The sequence below is a fragment of the Hibiscus syriacus genome, unplaced genomic scaffold, assembly GCF_006381635.1.
Source record: "Hibiscus syriacus cultivar Baekdansim isolate YM2019G1 unplaced genomic scaffold, ASM638163v2 tig00110437_pilon, whole genome shotgun sequence".
Taxonomy (NCBI): domain Eukaryota; kingdom Viridiplantae; phylum Streptophyta; class Magnoliopsida; order Malvales; family Malvaceae; genus Hibiscus; species Hibiscus syriacus.
In genome coordinates this window covers 166,659-188,976 of record NW_024062737.1, presented here as the reverse complement: position 1 = coordinate 188,976, position 22,318 = coordinate 166,659, and the positions used below count along the sequence as shown (strand labels likewise).

The 22,318-nt window shown below is 37.6% G+C and overlaps 1 protein-coding gene and 1 pseudogene across 1 annotated transcript; both read left to right on the top strand.

Annotated features, from left to right (window-relative positions):
• Positions 1-1,174: 1,174 nt before the first annotated feature.
• LOC120125716 lies at positions 1,175-3,851 on the top strand. The gene is made up of 7 exons (XM_039144079.1): positions 1,175-1,195; positions 1,460-1,561; positions 1,649-1,795; positions 1,868-2,030; positions 2,123-2,365; positions 2,447-2,601; positions 3,541-3,851. Exons 3-5 carry the CDS (start codon positions 1,739-1,741, stop codon positions 2,344-2,346), a joined length of 444 nt encoding a protein of 147 aa, XP_039000010.1. The 5' UTR covers positions 1,175-1,195; positions 1,460-1,561; positions 1,649-1,738; the 3' UTR covers positions 2,347-2,365; positions 2,447-2,601; positions 3,541-3,851.
• Positions 3,852-12,247: 8,396 nt separating this feature from the next.
• Positions 12,248-22,017, top strand: LOC120125717 (annotated as a pseudogene).
• The last annotated feature ends 301 nt before the right edge of the window (positions 22,018-22,318 follow it).

Sequence of the window (22,318 nt, the reverse complement as noted above, 5' to 3'; positions counted from 1 at the left end):
TGTACTTATTATGATTTTAATGAATTTCTAAGACACTTTTTTCTCCTTCCGCTGATTAAAGAGCTTTTTACGAGCTCCATTAATCATGAAGGGGTTTTTAATGAGGCCTCCTATTCTTATAAAAAGAAGAAGAAGAATTTTAGTAGTAGTTTGACTTGTACTTAAAAGTGAAATCATTTTGGTTTAAACAAATATTGAATCATCTTAATTCCATAGCCTTCAAACTTTTATAATTATACGCATTCAATAAATATTAGACAAGGGTATTGATTTAAAATCATATTTGATTATTTTAAAGTATTTATGTGATGACTTTTTGAATTTAGAAAATGCCCCTGGTTTATTACAATGTAACCAACACTATGGTGAAATGTTTTGAAACTGGAGTTTTGCGAATGGTAGAAATGAGTCTTGAGGAGGGATAAGTAATGGTGAAGGAACATAGTGTGGGGTGTGGGAAGGAGATTAAATGCTTCTGGAGTAAAATAGTGGATAATGGGTATGAATATGCTCTAGAATTGATTTATAAATATTTTAGCACAAAGGTACGCCTCTCCTACAAAAGGCGCGCGCCTTCGCCCTGCGCCTAGGCTCTAGGAACCCTTTGTGCCTCGGCGCACCTTGCGCCTTTTAAAACTAAGGTATGATCCCCATACATACTGAAAGAATTATAAAAAATTTAGCATGCCTGTGTTGGGACATCTCCATATCTCACACTCACGGACTCATCTCTTGAATCTTTGTAACATAGGTGATATCCTGCTTAACCTTTTGATTATATTTGCTGAAAGTGGATATCATTTGCAGCTTCTGTCTTGAAGGAGAAGCTTTCATCCATGGGCGCCTCTGGAATTTTGGCTGATCATCAGCTTAAAGCAGAACTGGAAGAGCAACATAGTAAGGGGTAAGTTTTTTCAAGCAAAAATACTGCTTTTGTAGTACAGTTAAGAGTTTGGAATTTAAATCTGGATTTGCAGATAAATTTTGAAGGTTGAAATGTTCTATTATTTTGGTGTTATGATCATATGTCTGTAGCTGTTACATGTTATTATGGATAAATTTTTACATTCATATGATTCAATGTTGGAAATTTTATGTAATCATGTATCATTGTTGACCATTTATATATAAACTTCTTGGCAGCCAAAGTGATCTTACAATATCAGGTATTGCACAGAAGGCATTTCTCTATAGTGTATGCTCCTTCATTGAACTTCATTCATTTCAGATTTAAGTACGACATAATGTCAAAATCCACCCTTGATGTTTGCTTGAATAGTCAGTTTGGCCCCTTTTCTAAAGCACTTTAGCCCTCAACATTTGATTTTTGGTCAAATGTTAAGGGTGAATTTTGGGGTTATGCCTTATTCATTTTATATATTAATTTTTACAATATATGTTAATGTCAACCCTGAACTGTTTGATTTACTTTTACTGGTTGCCTTCTCAACTTTTGCAGCATTTCTTGGAAGGTCATGCTAAAACTGCCCCAATATCTAGGCTGCCTCTCATTACTATTGTGGATCCTAAAAATCAACCGAAGGGCATTCCTGTTTGCCAGGTACTTTGCTTTGTGATATTGATTATGCATCAATATCTATTTGGCTTCTGTTTGATATTTGATTGACATGACTTACTTTATTGGCAGCCATTTCGTTTGGAGCTCAATTTCTTCAATAAGGAGAACCGAGTTCTTCATTACCCTGTCAGGGCTTTTTATGTAGATGGTGTGAACCTCATGGCTTATAATCTTTCTTCTGGTGGAGATAGTATTTACAAGAAACTTTTCACATCGGTAAATGCTTGAAAAGATTTATTTTTAATGCTATGACACGGCTTTGGTTTTTAACAATATGCTTTGTTTCAGATCCCAGGAAATGTAGAATATTACCCTAAACGTATAGTTTACAGTAAGAAACGGCATCTATTTCTCACTGTTTATGAGTTTAGTGGCACTACAAATGAAGTAGTCCTCTATTGGGAAAATACTGATATAAAGTTGGCTAACAGCAAAGGAAACACGGTCAAAGGTATGCGTGTCAAAGTATTTTTGTTTCCATAAATATTCTCTTACTATATATGTCTACTATTTATTTATGATATTTTTGCTTTCAATTTGTAGGTTGCGATGAAGCATTTGTTGGCCCCAACGAAAATCAGTTTGCTATTCTTGATGAAGATAAGTCTGGACTGGCTCTGTATGTTCTTCCGGGAGCGGCTTTACAAGAAGCTGGTGATAAAAATGGTGCAGTTGAACCAAATCTTTTACCTGATCAACCTGTGGAAGCAAACACTAATTCTATCCAGGGTCCTATGCCATTTTTGATTGAAACTGAATTTGACTGAATATTTTCCACTCCTATAGGTGCTTATGTTCATATGATCCTCATATTAGATGTCACCATTTGTAACACGTAATACTGATCAGTATCTTCTGTGATTTCAGAGTCCACTTTGATGTTTGCTTGTAATGGGAAGCAAATTGGCTTGGCAAAGTTAGTTCAAAGTTATGTTCATCCATCTTCTGATGGCCACTATATATCAACAAAAACAGAGGGGAAAAAGTTTATAAGGTTAAAAACAAATGAGATTGTGCTTCAGGTGAGTAATTCAACTTTAAGGATGATTTTTCAGGTGTTTGTTTCATGAAAACCTTTTAAATAATATAATAAAGTTAGTACACACACACACATATATATAACTTTAAATCTTTGAATGGATCGGTGTCATGGGTTAACTAGGTACCAACTCAGTTGGATAAAGACTGATTTTTTTCTAATAAATAATAAATATTATTACAGTCGTAGTTTTTTCTTTTCACGCTTCTCTATAATCTTTAAACAAAACCACTAAAAACTACAAATTAAGGATCGAACTTGGAATTAGTATTTTTGTATACAAATCCTTTACTGATCATTTGTTGAATCATTTTTATAGATATTTTTTTGCCTAAAATGTTTTCTTTCACACACATCGAGGATGTGGCAAAGTATGTCTGTAAGTATAAAGAATCTAAAAGCAAAAATGGTTCTAATTTGTTAACCGAATTTTCCTGTTGCAGTTTCACCTTTCCGCTTTGTATGGTTCCTCTACAAAGTTGCAAAGGCCCGTACCTTTTCTGTTTTATAATTTTTCACTTTAATTTAATGGAATCTCAATATACTTTTAGAATGTTTATCACGCCAGGTTCATGAAAGATTTGTTAACTGACTTTCTTCTTGTCTAAGATCACAACACTGCTATATTTACCCAAAGCGTTGATGAAATTTAATAGCATTGATGGCTGATATCTCTGGATTCATCAGTTCAACTGCTTATGAAATGCATGCATTTCTGTGCTAAAGGAATTGCATTTGTTTCTTGGAACCGAATACATATGTATATGCACATACCCAAGATAATACATATCTATTATACTTTTTATCTATTTATATCTTTATGTCTGTGCATAAATTGTGTATCGTCTGTTTTGTTTGATTGCGTTTTACTTGAATAATATGGGTTTGGATTTTTAACTGCATTATTTTCCAATATCTGCAGGTGCATTGGCAGGAAACTCCTAGAGGCTATGTTGCTGGAGTATTAACTACTCACAGGGTGCTTATGGTTTCAGCAGATCTTGATGTACTTGCTAGCAGTTCCTTGAAATTTGACAAAGGAAATCCTTCAATATCCTACATACGTAGTGCAGCATAAATCTTTGCACAAAATAAACTCGTGCATACATGATTTCACATACTTGTGTAAAAAGTAACTATGTCCACGGATGCTTGTAAAAGTATATGCATGTTCTAGTCCTTTTGTTGTTCTGCCTGATAGCAACTGACGATCTCTTTTTTCTCGTGGTACTAACAGAGGGTATTGCGTTATTTTTCTTTTTGTTTTGTATTGTTTTCTTTTCTCTGTTTTGCTCCTTTGTACCATTTTCCCCATGAAATTAGACTCTTGTTTTGCCCGAGCCAAATACATTTTCCAGGACTTGACCAATTAAATTCAACCTCCTTTATGCATCAAGGAAAGAATTTATTTTATCAACAATATGTAGTTAGTCTTTATATATTTACATGCGTCATTGTACTAATACATGCATGCTTTGTATCTAGTCAAGATGAATAAATTTGTTTTACTTTAACTCGAGTGCACTTCAGATCTGTTTTGTGGGTTGGACCCGCACTTCTTTTTTCTACTGCAACTGCAGTTTGTATTTTAGGATGGGGTGGGAAAGTGAGGACTGTGCTCTCCATTAGCATGCCAAATGCAGATTTGCATTTTTGTTACCAATTGTTTTTAGACCTGTCAACATACCTTTTCGTCCGGGTACAACACTCTCAACAACCCTGATTTAGTGGGATTCAAAAAACAAACATAGCGTTAGAGTTTTACTAGGATTCAAACTCCTAAAAATATGATAGAGTTTTTCTATGATTCAAACTCCTAAAAATAGGATCCAGAAGAATTATAAATAGCTATTGTAACTCACTATTGTAACACACTATTTACATACAAAATATAGAGGAAAGCACGGAAAATACAAAAACAAAGCTATTATAAACGATTCGAAAATGAAATAAAAGGCCACACTTTTAAAACTATCTAAGGTAAGTAATTGTGATCGTATTTTTACCTTTTAATTTTAAATTACAATTTTCTTAATTTAAGACAACCGGCAAATTAATTGGTATCGAAAGGGAGGTTCAAGGGTGCTAATCCTTCCTTGACCGTAACCGACTCCCGAATCCGACACATTCTGGTAAAAACGCAGATCAGGTAAGATGGTGTCCGACCCACCTAAATTCGTTTTAAAGTAGTCGGTGGCGACTCCCAACCCAATTATTTCAAGTCGAAGCCCAATTCCGGGGCTCAATCGAAAGACGGTTACGATAGCTTGGCGACTCCACTGGGGATAAGTAAGTGAGTCAGGCCGAAATTAATTTCCGGTTGTCTTTTTTAGCAAAATTACAAGTTTAAATTTAATTTATTTATTCGATTCTTATTATTTATCTTTGATTATTTTTCAAATAAATAGTTGTATTAACGTTTTTTAATGATTTCAGATTTTTCAAAATTGTCATCTCTAGCTCTATACCCGAGCTCCGAACCTTTTTAAGTGGGGGCGAAAGCGACGCCTTCGTGGGAATTTATTCTCCGTATGGGTCTAACAAGTAACCTTCGGAATTCATATACCTTATGTCTTCGTGTGAATTTATTCTCCGTATGGACATAAGAGAATGCATCCTCTCGAGTTTAACTTAGTTCACACAAGCCAGTGATGGGTTTAGGACTAAAGGTCTGGCAAACCCAAAGGGGCACCAGCAAGGAGAACTCGGGTACCTTTCTATAGAACCAAAACCGGGAGACCATGGAGAATTAGAGCCTTTGTTTCATGCTACTTTGTTTCATGCTTTATTTTCTGTTCAAAGCATGCGAACTAGATAAATATGCGGTTAGGATTTGTTTGAAATTAGCATGCTGGATAGAGATCATGTCCGGGTAGGAATTAAAGCATGTGGGGTAAACATCATGTGGGGTAGGACTTTTATTTTTCATAATTATTTTTTATTATTTTCACCTCACTAACTCTTTTCATTTTTATTTTATTTTCTTTTATTTTTATCACTTGCATCATTTAAAAGAGGTGTTGATCCACAAAAAATGTGTTTGTTAAACATGAATAATCTGCATTAATGGACAAAGGGGTTGTAATACAAGAGATGAAAATACAGAGGACAGTCTACAAGGCGACTATGTGTCGTATTCAATCCAGAAGATGTGGTGCCCACAATTGAAGAGTGTCTCACTCTGCTGCATTATAAAGGACTCAGAATGAACTGGGTCTACATCAAGCACAATGAAAGTCTATATTTGAAGAACTGACTAACAGAGGTTGCAGGGGTAAGATGAAGTGAGTCCCTTCAAAGACAACAATGGCAAAACGATAGCTGAAATTGGAGACCCTTGCTGAAGAATTCAAGAAACAGACAAATGAACTTCACATAGTTCCTATCAATTGAGGGCTCCAATGATGTATTTGTTGGGAACAGGTTCAACAAAAGAAAAATGCCAGAGATATAGTCATTCGAGACTTCTTGGGCCAATACAAAAAGCAACTCAACATTTGCACGGTTTAACCAGAGAAGCCAGAGCAGTTCGACAGGTTATTCAACTGGTGACAGACGGAAGCAGAAGACTAGTCAACATGTCAGAAGCTATCAGGATATTTTTTGTCTCTTAAAAGATAAAACACTTTTGTCCCCAATAAGGATTAATTATAATAACATACATGTTTTGGATTAATGCCTTGAACATTTCATGCATTTTTGCATTTTGCATTTTGCATCTACATTTTGTTTTTAAGCATTTTCATAAACATGAAATTTCTTCATGGAGGATTTGATGAAGTGATTTTAATCACATGACACCACATGGAAGCAAGATTGTAATATCAAAAGAAAAAACTGAAATCACAACGAATGAGCCCGATCAGCTGGTTGTACGACTAAGCCTGCCAGAATGATCTGAGAAAAGAGTCCACATATCCTAAGGGCTACGATGTTGAAGCTGTTTGCAGTTGCCACATAGGATGCTCCAAACATTCATCTGAGAACTATAAGACTCTAAAGCGTGAGATCCAAAACCTGATGGATTCAGGGGCATGGACAGCCGAAGAAGGGGGCATAGCATATATCATTTGCACTTAGGGGATTGTTTTGTTTGAACACATCTTTCATCTTTTATGTTTGCTTAATCTTTTAAACGATTGAATTTATGCCACTTTCTAAGGTGGAGCAATTGAACAAATTTTAATCTTTAGTTCTTCGAATATTAAATGAATTAAGAATTCTTTTAATTCTTCAAGAATTATATATTTTTGATATATGACAAGATTAGACCTCTCTTATCCTGTCTTAAACCCCAAAATACCTTGATTCTTTACCCAAAATAACTCATGGTCATTACCAAAAAGACCAAATTTTGACATTACCTCCCTTTGAATTTTTTAACAATGTCTTTATCTTTTTGATACACCCATACATTTCTTTGAGTCAATAAAGTCACACCATTGTCTTTTTAGACTCAAAATTGACATTTTTATACCATTAAAACTCAAGGCATTGAGTTGTTCATTTGAACATGAGCATTATTCTAAGACACAACTTGGGGCATCTCGCAGGGAGCCTAAACATTGAGACATGTTGGGGGCAAGAAGCAGAAAGAAGAATTCACTCAAAATAATTCTATCATGCATTAATTACACTATTTTCATGTGAATAAAATTAGTCTTGAAAATCTATCCCCCTGGGGATACCTCTTCTGTGAAAGCTTCCATGTATGAAATGATGAACGATTTTCTTTCTTTACCCCTTCACAACAGGAGAAAATATATATCCCTTGTGTCCCCTTTTGAGCATATAGTATTTTTCTTCTGATTTAACCCTAACCAATGATCACCCTCCACACTGGGGGGCAAGGTGGAGAAAATCTACTCGCATGAGTGAAGACATTGATTCAGATAAGATACCGAAAGGTGAACCAAATGCCAAGTGTGAATATTCAATCAAGAACAAAAAGAGAAAAAAGAGAAAAAAGCAAAGAGAAAATAAAAAGAGAAAAAACAAAGGAAAATTGAAGAAAAAGAAGACAAGATGCATATGCTAAGATTCTCTTGATTCAAACTATGAGATTGATCAAGCACAATCATTTCTGAATCACTCCACTCGAAGATCATAGAGCATCAAGGGAGAGACACATACGAGCAGATTCAAATTGAGCAAGATATGATTAAAGACATCAGAATGAATTGATCCATGGTTCAATCACCCTTAAACACTTGTTTGGGCCTTTTATCCCTTTCTTTCATAACCATGAACCATGACTTGCGTTACGTGCCTTAAAAGTCTCTTCTAATCATACATGGATTTCTAAATAGAAGAGACTATCTTCAGATTTCATCCTGCCCATCAGGATTAATCTTGATTTGCAAAAAATAGTGTAATTAATGTATGATAGAGAAAAATAGCAAAGAGGGGGTATCAAGACGTAAATTACGAATGACGTCTTGAAACCAAAAGAGGATTCGAGTTGAAAACCTGAAAAGGTGGCTCGAATGCAAAAATTGGGCAGTTGAGGCGATCACACAAATTCCTTGATAAGGCATCGCACAATCCGAGCGTGACCATGAAAGTTGGGAATCAAAGAACACTTCCAATAGAGGAGCATGCAAGCTACCCCATCAAACCTTTGAGCATCAAGTAAACAAAAATGTCAAACCTTTGACCAAACACAATAACCTGAGACTTTTTTTATCATTTTCTTACTTAACCATTTCCCAAAAATAGATTTGATCTTGGAACGTGTCAAATAGCTATAATTTATTGAATGATTAACAATGTAATTAATTATTTGATATCCAATGAACTCTAGTTTTATGATTTGTCTCAATTGTAAAACCGTGAAATGTACAATATTTTCAAAACTTTTGATTAAACATTTTTCGAAACTCTTTTTTGATGTTTTCCTTTAAAATAGAAAGAAAAACATTTTTTTCAAAACAAGACAATCTCTCTAGAGTGGATCTTGGTAAATGACATGTGGCTCTCAAACACCAAGCTCACACTTAGAATCAATGCTAAAGCAAGAAATGAGGAATAATGAGGACATATTTGAATATTCAACATCAAATGCTAGGGTATTTTTTGAGATTTAACATCAAATTTTAGGGCATTTTTTTAGATTCAACATCGAATATTGGGGCATCTTTGGGAATTCAATATCCTGATGTGAATTATCAGATCTTTCGAAGGTCTTTCCTCCACGTGCAGGAACCAGCAGACAAAAAAGGAGATTTTGTCCGATGAATAAAACAAGAACTAATTCATTATGCATGCATTTTAGAGCATCATTTTTTCCACATACATAATTTTTGCAGCTTTAGAGTCAAGTTTCAACTTCAAGACGAAAGATACTCGATTCAAAGCACATTCAAAAATTGATGGTGGTTGCTCAATTTCACAACGAAGGGGCAACTGTCTGTCGACAAATAACTTTCCAATTTCATTCAGAGTCAATTTCAACTTCACAGCGAATGATATTGGACTCAAAGCGACACAATTTGCTCGAGAGTAGATTTCAACTTCACGACGAAGGATATCTAGCTCGAAGTCAAACTTCACAATAAAGGGGTCATCCACGGTTTCAACTTCACGGCGAAGGGAATCGTGTCCACCTGTAACATACAATACTTGGATTTCAACTTCACGACGAAGGATATTTAAGTCAAGGCTCAACTTCACGACGAAGGGGCCATCCACGATTTCAACTCCACGACAAAGGATATCGTACCCACACATCCACGATTTCAACTCCACGATGGAGGATATCGTGCCATTTTGAGGCTCAACTTCACGCCGAATGGGCTTCCTAGTTTCAGAGCCAATTTCAACTTCACAGCGAATGATATTGGACTCGAGACAACACAAGTTCAACTTCACAGAGAAGGGACGACTGGTTGTCAACAAACAATTTCCCAGTTCAAGAGCCAATTTCAACTTCACGACGGAGGATATTGGACTCGGAACAATACAACTTACTTGGATTTCAACTTCACGACGAAGGATATCCAATTCCTGGCTCAACTTCACGGCAAAGGGGCCACCCACGGTTTCAACTTCACGACGAAGGGAATCGTACACATAAGCAGCATCTATCTCCAAATTGGATTTCAACTTCACGGCGGAGGATATCCAACTCAGATAATGAGTGTATGTCAACAAACTTTCCAGTTTCGAAGTCAATTTCAACCTCACAACGAAGGATATTGGCCTCGAAACAGCATACTGGATTTCAACTTCACGACGAAGGATATCCAATTCCAAGGCTCAACTTCACAACGAAGGGGCCATCCACGGTTTCAACTTCACGACGAAGGGAATCGTGCTCACCATTGTCTCTCTTGAGACAGTTCCCAAATTTTATCTCCCTTGAGACAGTTTCCCTTGAAACAAATTTTGTCTCCCTTGAGACAGTTTCCCTTGAAACAAAATCTTTGAATTTGTTTTCCCTTGAAACAAATTTTGTCTCCTTTGAGACAGTTTCCCTTGAAATAAATTTTATCTCTCTTGAGACAGTTTCCCTTGAAACAAAATCTTTGAATGTGTTTTCCTTGAAACTAATTTCGTCTCCCTTAATACAGTTTCTCTTGGAACTAAGTTTTGTCTCTCTTGAGACAGTTTCTCTTGAAACAAATTTTGTCTCTCTTGAGACAGTTTCCCTTGAAACAAATTTTGTCTCTCTTGAGACAGTTTCTCTTGAAAGAAATTTTGTCTCCCTTGAGACAGTTTCCCTTTAAACAAATTTTTTCTCTCTTGAGACAGTTTCCCTTTAAACAAAATAATTAAATCTGTTTTCCTTGAAACTAATTCCGTCTCCCTTGAGACAGTTTCTTTTGGAACAAAATTTTATCTCCCTTAAGACAGTTTCTCTTTAAACATAAACATTGAAAACATTTCCCTTGAAATGAATTTTGTCACTTATGAGATCGTTTTCCTTGAAACAAATTTTGTCTCCCTTGAGACAATTTCTCTTGAAGCATAAACTTTGAAAACAGTTTCCTTTGAAACAAAATCTTTGAATATGTTTTACGTTAAACAAATCTCGTCTCCCTTGAGACAATTTATTTTGGAAGTTTTTGTCTCTCTTGAGACAGTTTCTCTTGAAACAAATTTTGTCTCTTTTGAGACAGTCTCCCTTGAAACTTCAATCTTTGAATACAGTTTCTCTTGAAACACAAAAAAAACTTTGAAATTGTTTCTCTTGAAACACACAAAAAGCCTTTGAAAATGTTTCTCTTGAAACACCAAACCCTCGAGTTCGATTACACTCAGCTTCGAGGGCACATCATTTACAGCATAACTCAAGGCTAGAAGGGTTATCTGTCACCAAAAGACCTTCGAGTTCGACTATGATTAGCTTTAAGGCAAATCATTTACAACATAGCTCAAGGCAAGAAGGGTTATCTGTCAATAAAATTGTCGAGTTCGATTCCATTCAGCTCGATGACACCTCAATCACACTATTGTCCGACTGCAATCGAGGTTTTCAAGCCGAAAAGAAGGTCTGGGTTATTCGTGCCTTAGTAGCAAGAAGCCTTTTTTCATCAGTATAGCTTAAGTCGAGAAAAGCTATATGTCAGCGAAGACTTTTCGAGTTCGGTTTCATTCAGCTCGAGGGCATATCAACCACATTGTGGAGTCAAGATATTACTTTCCAGTTGAATTTTTAGCCAAGGTCTTTAAACCGAGAAGAAGACCAAAGTGGACTACAACGGGAAGCCATATTCTGATTCAAATCATTTTAAGATGGACTCGACTTCATGACGGATGAGTCATCTGCAACTCAATTCGACAGGGAGTTATTGAAACATTAGAGTCAATTTTCAACTCCATCGAACGAAAAGTGTGTCTTTTAATCTTTTCCCTATCCTCGTTATACGACTATGGGCAAAGAGGGGCAGCTGTCAACACACCTTTTCGTCCGGGTACAACACTCTCAACAACCCTGATTTAGTGAGATTCAGAAAAAAAACATAGCGTTAGAGTTTTACTAGGATTCAAACTCCTAAAAATAGGATAGAGTTTTACTAGGATTCAAACTCCTTAAAATATGATAGAGTTCTACTATAATTCAAACTCCTAAAAATAGGATCCAGAAGCATTGTAAATAGCCATTGTAACTCACTATTGTAACACACGATTTACATACAAAATACAGAGGAAAACACCGAAAATAAAAAAAGCAAAGCTATTGTAAACGATTCGAAAAGGAAATAAAAGGCCACACCTTTAAAACTATCTAAGGTAAGTAATTGTGATCGTATTTTTACCTTTTAATTTTAAATTACAATTTTCTTAATTTAAGACAACCGGCAAATTAATTGGTACAGAAAGGGCGGTTCAAGGGTGCTAATATTTCCTTAACTGTAACCGACTCCCGAACCCGACACATTTCTGGTAAAAACGCAGATCATGTAAGATGGTGTCTGACCCACCTAAATTCGTTTTAAAGTGGTCGGTGGCGACTCCCAACCCAATTATTTCAAGTCGAAGTCCAATTCCGGGCCCAACCGAAAGACGTTTACGACAACACCATTGTGTGGTATCAAATGCAACTTTCTACTGCATATTATTTTGTGGAGTTACTTAGATGGTCTATTATTTTGTGGAGTTACTTAGATGGTCTTCTATTCTGCAGCTCTGCTTTGGGCTTTAAATGATCGGCTGTTGCTAGCTAACCCTACAGATATAAATCCTAGACAAAAGAAGGGTGTTGAGTTTAAGAGCTGCCTTGTTGGGCTTCTTGAACCTCTTCTTATTGGTTTTTCTACCATGCAACAAAACTTTGAGCAGAAGCTTGACCTTGCTGAAATTCTATACCAAATAACATCAAGGTTTACTATCCCTTTGTGTGTTTTCCGCTTGTGTTTGCCTAATGTTACTCAGATGATTGAAATCTTGCTCATGTTTGATTAGTAAAATGTAGCATTTTTTATCATTTTTATCTTTTCTTTAGCAATGGCAACGTGGATTAATTCATGAAACTTGGCATCTGACTTCTATATTTTTTACCTTTTCGAAGGTTTGACAGCTTACGCGTCACTCCTCGATCTCTTGATATTCTAGCTAGAGGTCCTCCTGTTTGTGGTGATCTTGCAGTATCATTATCCCAAGCAGGTCCGCAGTTCACTCAGGTAGATGAACAATTATGTTTTATGTAAACATTCCATTACCCTTTTACTTTTGGTTCTGAACTTAGCATAAAACAAACTTAGGTGATGCAGGGACAATATGCAATCAAAGCACTTCGTTTTTCTACTGCTTTATATGTACTGAAGGATGAGTTTGTGCGTTCTAGAGATTATCCAAAATGTCCACCAACCTCTCATTTGTTCCACTAGTTCCGCCAATTGGGATATGCCTGCATCAAGTAAGTAATCACAACCATTGACTTTAATCTTTGTCTCTAATGTGTTTTTTGGTTTTATAAACGACTAAAATGGTCTAGTCAATAATCTTATTTTTCAATAGTTGAGTAGATAGAAGATTCTATGTGAATATGTTGGTTACTTTTCAGAAGATTAAATCTGTAATATATCATGCTCAATATGTGTGCTGTTCTCTTGTTCACAGTTCAGATTAATATATACCGATTGTTTGCAGTATGTACTGAATCTGAAATGTATTCATACAAATATTCCTCTTGTATAATTTTGAGACATGACTGGTTTTCGCTGTGGTTGTATACCGCTAGTGCCTATTGGATCTTTATTTTAATGTTACCTGTGTCTTTTATGTTCTTTATCGAAGGTTCAAAACATATAAAATAATGTCATGCATTTTAGTTTAAGAATCTGCAGTTGGAATTATAATTATGATATCATGTAACTTCATAAAGAGCATTACGCAGGAATCTGCTGATCTTTTAAGTTTAATCATTAACATTGTTATGCCTTACGGCTGAACTATCATGTACGGTTCCATTTTTTGCTTTGATGAGACTCAAATTTTGATCTGCAGGTATGGTCAGTTTGACAGTGCAAAGGAAACTTTGAAGTCATAGCAGACTATGAAAGCATGCTAGACCTGTTTCTATGCCACCTCAACCCAGTGCAATGCGGCGTCTTGCTCAGAGGCTCGAAGAAGAAGGTGCTGATTCAGAATTCAGGCGATATTGTGAAAGGATTTTACGAGTCCGCTCAAGCGGTTGGACACAAGGCATTTTTGCCAACTTTGCTGCTGAAAGTATGGTGCCTAGGGACCTGAATGGGGTGGTGGAAACTGGGAAATCAAGACCCTTACGAACTTAAAGAGTATCCCTCAATGGGAGCTTTCTGCAGAAGTTATGCCATACATGAAGACTGATGATGGTGCCATTCCATCGATTATCACAGGTCATATTGGTGTTTACCTTGGTTCAATCAAAGGAAGAGGGAACATTGTTCAAGTAAAGGAAGGTAGCTTGGTTTTACCTACAGTAGGAGACTGTAAGCCAAATGGAGTACACACTTCTATGGCTGAATCTGCAGATAGTTCTAAGGGATTTCCGGTTGGTGAAACCAAGGCCGGCTCATTGATGGGTTTGGAAACTTTAATCAACCAAATCAAAGTTCCACTGCTGCTGATGAACATGCTAAAGCTGCAGAAGAATTTAAGAAAACAATGTATGGCACAGCTGATGATGGTAGCAGCAGTGATGAGGAAGGAGTATCAAAAACTAAGAAGTTGCAGATCAGGATACGAGACAAGCCAACTTCAGGCGCGGTGGATTTCAATAAGATTAAAGAAGCAACCAAACGACTTGGGCCTACCTATAGCCAGGACAAAATCATTGACTGGCATTTCTCAGGATCTTGGTCAGAGTCAACAGCAGCCTTATCCTGCTACCAGTACTTCTGTGATTAACCCTACAGTGTCTGCTGCTGGAGATCTCTTTGGGTACAACCTGCATTGGCATCACAATCAGCTCCAGCAACCAAAGGTGTCGGGACTGCTGCTGGGCCTATACCGGAAGACTTTTTCCAGAACACAATACCATCCCTCCAGGTTGCAGCTTCTTTGCCTCCTCCTGGAACTTATCTTTCAAAGTTGGGCCAAACTTCTCAAAAGGTAGAAGCTGGTGGAAAGGTACCACCTGACCATGTAAATGCACCTTCAGCTGATATTGGTCTCCCTGGTGGTGGTGTTCCACCTAATTTGCTGAACAACCAATTCCTCCCGAGTCTTTTGCACTTCCTGATGGTGTTCCTCCTCAATACACAGCTGCACCTGCTGGCATGCCACAACCTCAAGTTCAGCCTTCTCAGATGCCTTCTCCACACAGCCTATTGACCTGAGTGCTTTTGGAGTTCCAATCCTGCAGAGTCTGGAAAACCTACTTCCTCTGAACCTGCTCCAGCATGCGCCCTGGACAGGTGAATATGTACATTATGTTATTTTTCTCACTGTTCCTTTTCGTTTCTGATTGTTGGATGCATTAGTATTTTGTACTTGATACAAAAAGCTGTTTGTGCCCAATAACTTCAAGTTGCTTTATTGCCAAAAAAATCATTTCTAAAGTATTTGGAATGAAGATTCTAACTGATTTGGTTTGTACTAATAATCTGTCCTTGTGAATTGGCAGCATACTGCTTTCATTCTCTGGAGATTTGTTTATTACACGCTTCCATTATTCTTCCATTTACCGTATTCTCTTTTGATAGGTTCCGCGTGGGGCAGCCGCTGCCATATGTTTTAAGACTGGACTTGCTCACCTTGAGCAAAATCAACTTGCAGATTCATTATCCTGTTTTCATGAAGCTTTTCTGGCACTGGCTAAGGATAACTCTTGTGGAGCTGATATTAAAGCTCAATCTACTATCTGTGCTCAATACAAGATAGCTGTAACCCTTCTTCAGGTACGTCATTGTTTTCCAGGCACCAAATGAATTAGAACTTGAGTCAAGCATCTGAGGAAAAATAACTAGCATTTTTCTTTTAGATTTTGTTTTTTTTATAGAAGTAGGAGGTCTCATTAAAACCCCCTTCATAGTTGTCCCCCACCACAAGGGAAAGGAACAGCTAGCGGAAGGAGGAATTAAAAACCCAATGAAACAAAGTTCCTTGTACAATACCAAAACTACAGCCCTCTAAATACAATTAGAGCATCCAGAATGCCCTATTAATTCACCCAATCCTTCTTTCTAATTTTTCAGCCTCGCAGTTAATACATCTAGGAACCAGTGTTGAAAGTATAAAATGGTTTTAAGTTTGGTAACCAACTTTGAAAAAATGGTTTTCAAAGTTTGGTAAATGTTTCTTTGAAAAATAGTTTTTCAAAGTTTGTAGATGTTGTTGAAAATGATAATGGGATAATCACAATTAATCCCTAGTTTTAGGGTATTTACCACGATTAAGTCCTTAAGTTTCAACTATAATACCCTAGCTCATTTAGCTTCAAAACCATCCCAAAATTATTTCTTTCTCCCAATACTAGAGAGTTTTCTTGTGAGTAGTGAGTGTTTTGTAAACCTGTAAATTTTCTCTTAGTAAAAGATCTGCAGCAGTCCGGAGACGTAAGCACAATTGGCTGAACTCCGTTATCAATTTCGAGTATTATTTTTCTGCTTTTATTTCGTATTCTCACTAATCAACTATAGGGAAATTACTGTTACTCGTTTATTCCTAACACTGGTATGCTTTTGGGTTGTGAATTTTGTCAATTTTTTGCGAGGTTACTATTCGGGTTACTATTCACGTAAATAGTGAATTTTGTGAATAGTGAAATTCGGTCGGGCGATACGTTTGTCGACGGAGGTGTTCTAATACACGGCGGTTCGCAAAAATGTCACGAAGGGAATGTGAAAATTGAAAAGTTCGATGGTGCGGACTTTGGATTTTGGAAGATGCAAATTGAAGATTTCTATACCAGAAAATCTATATCAACCCCTCTTAGGAAAACAACCAGAGGGCATGAAGAATGAAGACTGGGCTTTTCTCGACAGACAAGCCCTCGGAGTTATCCGACTGACGTTATCCCGCAATGTTGCTTTCAACATAGCAAAAGAAAAGACCACGGCGGGTCTTATGACGGCTCTCTCCAGTATGTATGAGAAGCCATCGTCCTCAAACAAAGTTCATTTGATGAGGCGATTATTCAATTTGCGGATGACGGAAGGGGCATCGGTGGCACAACATCTAAATGAACTCAACACAATCACAACCCAGTTGAGTTCAGTGGAAATTGAATTTGATGATGAAGTTCGAGCTTTAATTCTCTTATCATCTTTACCAGACAGTTGGAATGCTACTGTTACAGCAGTCAGCAGTTCGTCGGGAAACAACAAATTAAAATTCGACGATGTTCGGGATCTAGTACTGAGCGAAGAAATTCGACGGAGAGAATCGGGTGAAGCATCAACCTCCTCAGCCTTGCACACGGAGTCCAGAGGGAGAACTTCAGAAAGAAATTCAAATCGTGGCAGATTGAAATCCAGAAGGGAAAATCAAGAACAGGAAATAAAGATTTTACATGTTATAATTGCGGCAAGAAGGGCCACTTCAAAAGAGATTGCCGAGCACCGAAGAAAAATACCGGCGCACAGGATTCTGCCAACATGACGGAGGAGACAGGTGATGCCATGATTTTAAGCATCAACAGTCCGATTGAATCATGGATTTTGGATTCAGGGGCATCTTTCCACTCCACGCCATGCCAAGAAATCATGGAGAACTATGTCAGTGGTGATTTTGGGAAGGTTCATCTTGCTGATGATGAAACCTTGAAGATCGTCGGAAAAGGAGACATCCGACTAAAGCTGCCAAACCAGACCACCTGGAAGCTGACAGGAGTGAGACATATTCCTGGTCTCAAAAGAAATTTGATTTTTGTATGACAGCTTGATGGAGAAGGATACAATACAACCTTTTCAGGTTGTGAATGGAAGATTACCAAAGGAGCACTCGTCATTGCTCGTGGTAAGAAGACTGGTACTCTCTATGTAACCTCAAATTTAGAGAATATCATTGCAGTAGCAGATGCTGATGGAAAATCAAACCTATGGCACCAAAGGCTTGGCCATATGAGCGAGAAAGGGATGAAGACACTTTTGTCAAAGGGAAGCTGTCGGATCTAAAGAATGTAGATGTCGGACAATGCGAGGATTGCATCTTTGGCAAACAAAAGAAAGTCAGCTTTGCAAAAATTGGTAAGACACCCAAGGCTGAAAAGTTAGAGTTAGTTCATACTATGTATGGGGACCATCTCCATTTCCATCTCTTGCAGGCTCATTATATTATGTCACCTTCATCGATGATTCTACAAGGAAGGTGTGGGTTTATTTTCTGAAGAAAAAATCAGAAGTCTTTGATACCTTCAGAAAATGAAAGGCCATGGTGGAAAATGAGAATGGTATGAAAGTCAAGCGGTTGAGGTCTGACAATGGAGGAGAGTACAGAAATAGGAGATTCAGAGATTTTTGCGCAAACAATGGGATCAAGATGGAGACAATAGTTCCCATGACACCGCAGCAGAATGGCGTAGCAGAGCGCATGAACAGAACTCTGAATGAACGTGCCAGAAGTATGAGGATACATGCCGGATTGCCCAAATTTTTATGGGCCGAAGCTATTAACACTGCAGCTTACCTGATCAACCGTGGGCCCTCAGTTCCTTTGGATGGCAGAATACCAGAGGAAGTTTGGAGCAAGAAAGAAATAAACCTTTCACACTTAAGAGTGTTTGGTTGTATTTCTTATGTACATATAGACTCTGCTGAAAGAAGTAAACTTGATGCTAAGTCCAACAAATGTGCCTTTGTTGGTTACGACGGTGATGAGTTCGGTTACCGATTTTGGGACTATGAAAATCGGAAGATCATTAGAAGCAGAGATGTCATTTTCAATGAGAATGTGTTGTACAAAGATAGGTCAACTGTAGAATCAAGCAGCTCCAATACCAAAGCTGAAACAAAGGAATTTACTGAGTTTGAGGAGATTTCTGGAAATGATGTTCAGATCAGTCCTGAATCAGTTCAAGAAGAACCAGGCACACCGGAACTAAGACGCTCCTCCAGAATTCCTAAACCAACCCAACGATATTCTCCTTCTTTGCACTACTTGTTGCTGACTGACAATGGTGAACCAGAGTGTTATGATGAAGCAATGCAAGTGGAGGATTCAGTCAAGTGGGAGTCTTCCATGAAAGATGAGATGGACTCGCTTTTGTCAAATCAGACGTGGGAATTAGCTGAATTACCACCAGGCAAGAAAGCGCTTCACAACAAGTGGATTTACAGGATCAAAGAAGAGCACGATGGGAGCAAACGCTACAAAGTAAGATTGGTTGTCAAAGGTTTTCAGCAAAAAGAATGTATTGACTACAATGAAATTTTCTCTCCAGTCGTGAACTGTCTACAATCAGACTGGTGTTGAAAATTGTAGCTGCAGAGAATTTACATCTTGAGCAGTTAGATGTAAAGACAACTTTCCTTCATGGTGATTTGGAGGAAGAAATCTATATGAGGCAGCCAGAAGGCTTCATAGAGACAGACAAGAAAAACCTGGTATGCAGGTTGAAGAAGAGCTTGTATGGTTTAAAACAAGCTCCTAGACAGTGGTACAAGAAGTTCGATAGTTTCATGAGTAGCAGTGGTTTTACCATATGCCAAGCAGATCATTGTTGCTACATCAAGAGGTTCGACAATAGCTTCATTATTTTATTGTTGTACGTTGATGACATGCTCGTTGCAGGCTCAGACATGCAAGAAATTATAAACTTGAAGCAAAAATTGTCAAAGCAGTTTGCTATGAAGGATCTGGGCGCTGTAAAGCAGATTCTTGGGATGAGGATCAAGAGAGACACAAAGTCAGGGACTTTGATATTATCACAGGCTGAGTACAACAACAAAGTACTCTCCATGTTCAACATGCAAGATGCTAAACCAGTAAGTACATCTTTAGGTGTTCATTTCAGACTCTCCAAAGAACAGTCACCAAAGACGGAGGAAGAACGTGCACACATGGTGAAGGTGCCGTACGCCTCAGCGATTGGAAGTCTGATGTATGCCATGGTTTGTACCAGACCAGATATTGCTCAAGCAGTGGGAGCTATTAGCAGGTACATGAATAATCCGGGCAAGGTACACTGGGAAGCAGTCAAATGGATCCTCAGATATCTGCGGGGTACCACAAACAAAACACTTTGTTTCAAAGGTGGAGATACGATACTGACAGGCTATGTAGATGCTGACTTAGCCGGAAATGTTGAAATCAGAAGGAGCACTACAGGGTATGTCTATACTCTAGGAGGAACTGCAGTGAGTTGGGTTTCTCAACTATAGAATATAGTTGCTCTCTCCACAACTGAAGCAGAATATGTCGCTGTTACGGAAGCTAGCAAGGAGATGGTTTGGCTCCAAAGTTTCTTGGAAGAGTTAGGCAAGAAACAAGAAAACAATGTTTTGTATTGCGACAGTCAAAGTGCTATACATCTAGCAAAGAATCCGTCTTTTCATTCCAGGACAAAGCACATACAATTGCGATATCATTTTATCCGGTCTCTTCTGGAAGATGAGATTTTGAAACTTGAAAAGATCAGTGGAGCTCAAAATCCGGCAGATATGTTGACAAAGACGGTGACTACAGACAAACTGAAGTTGTGTTCAACTTCAGTTGGCATGCTAGAGTAACAAGACTAGAAAAGCTGTTGCATTGATCGAGGTGTGAAGACAGATTAAAATCAGTCTTCAAGTGAGAGATTGTTGAAAGTATTAAAATGGTTTTCAAGTTTGGTAACCAACTTTGAAAAAATGGTTTTCAAAGTTTGGTAAATGTTTCTTTGAAAATGGTTTTCAAAGTTTGGTAAATGTTTTTTTGAAAAATAGTTTTTCAAAGTTTGGTAGATGTTTGTTGAAAAATGATAATGGGATAATCACAATTAATCCCTAGGTTTTAGGGTATTTACAAGATTAAGTCCTTAAGTTTCAACTATAAATACCCTAGATCATTTAGCTTCAAAACCATCCAAAAAATCATTTCTTTCTCCCAATACTAGAGAGTTTTCTTGTGAGTAGTGAGTGTTTTGTAAACACCTGTAAATTTTCTCTCTTAGTAAAAGATCTGCAGCAGTCCGGAGACGTAAGCACAATTGGCTGAACTCCGTTATCAATTTCGGGTATTATTTTTCTGCTTTTATTTCGTATTCTCACTAATCTGACTATAGGGAAATTACTTACTCGTTTATTTCCTAACAACCAGCCTAAGGATTGTTGATGTTTTATGATTTTTCAAATATTTAGGTTCAATGTTCTCTCTCTTCTGTGGGCTATCTTAGTTCTGAAGACATGATTAGGATCTTGTTTAGATTCTTTGTTGTTTCTAGCAATTTTAGTGTTTCTCATCATTTAATTCCGTAGTTTTTGTATTCCATTCATGGTGCTAGATATCATATTGTTGAACTTATATGCAATTTCTACGGAAGAAGAATGTACGTAGTCTGGGTACATGGACCATTATTCGTAACATTCAATTCAGTTTTGATCTTTACAAGCTGAGTAGTTTATGCTAATTATACTTTGACGGTTCATAAATTTATAAGTCAGTATCTGAAGGGTTGTGGCGGATAGGCTAAGCTTTGCTAATAGCGTTTACCTGATGCCCATTTAATAGTCCCAAGCCTCAACCTTTATGCTTTAATTGGGAACGTAAAATTGTTTTTCCAACACTTGATATATTTGCTTTGGTTCCCCTGCAGGAAATTCTGAGATTGCAGAAAGTTCAAGGCCCAAGAGCACTCGGCGCAAAAGATGAGATGGCTAGACTATCTAGACATCTAGGTTCTTTTGCCCCTACAGGCTAAGCACCGAATAAATTGCATTCGTACTGCCATAAAACGAAATATGGATGTTCAGAAATATGCCTATGCGAAGCAGATACTTGAACTTCTCCTGTCTAAGGCACCTCCTGGTAAGCAAGAGGAATTGAGGAGCCTGATTGACATTTGTGTCCAGAGGGGTTTAACCAACAAATCCTTGATCCACTGGAGGATCCTTCTCATTTCTATGCTGCCACTCTCAGCCGTCTGTCTACTATCGGATACGATGTTTGTGATCTTTGTGGGGCCAAATTTTCTGCACTCTCATCTCCTGGATGCATTATCTGTGGTATGGGAGGTATTAAAAGATCAGATGCACTTGGAGGGTCTGGCCCAGTTCTTTCTCCATTTGGCTGAGATCATAAATAGCCATTTCTATAAACCATCAGACTCTCTCGGAAACCCATCCTTGATGTCGGTTTGGTTTTCTCATATAGCCAGATCCTCAGACACTGGTCTTCCTTTTGAAAGTTGAGTTCCATCAACCATTGAGAATCTAGCAGGGGACACGAGGTATATGTATAACTTCTCTTTTCATTTGTTTGTATATGATTCTTTTTCCAGCCCCTTGTTTCAGATCTTCCTCAAGCTCAGGCCCATTTGTTTATTGTGGGACTTGGGATTGTAATATAGGCATCAGTGATATTTTCATTAGTTAGGAACAAATCCCGTTTGTAATTTACCTTTGGCGATAGATATGACATTTCCACGTCAAAATTTTGATTGGTGTTTTTATTTGAAATGGCTTCGTTTTTATTCCATTAAAATTTTCAGTTGTGGCATTCTGATTTTATCTTGTAGGCGTGGGGGATGTCTGGTCATTTTTAAACCAACGGTGGCTAAGCCAAAAGCCTATAGTGCGCGTGATGTAGTGTAGTGAAACAATCCATGGAATGAATGACTGTTCCGTTGACTAAAA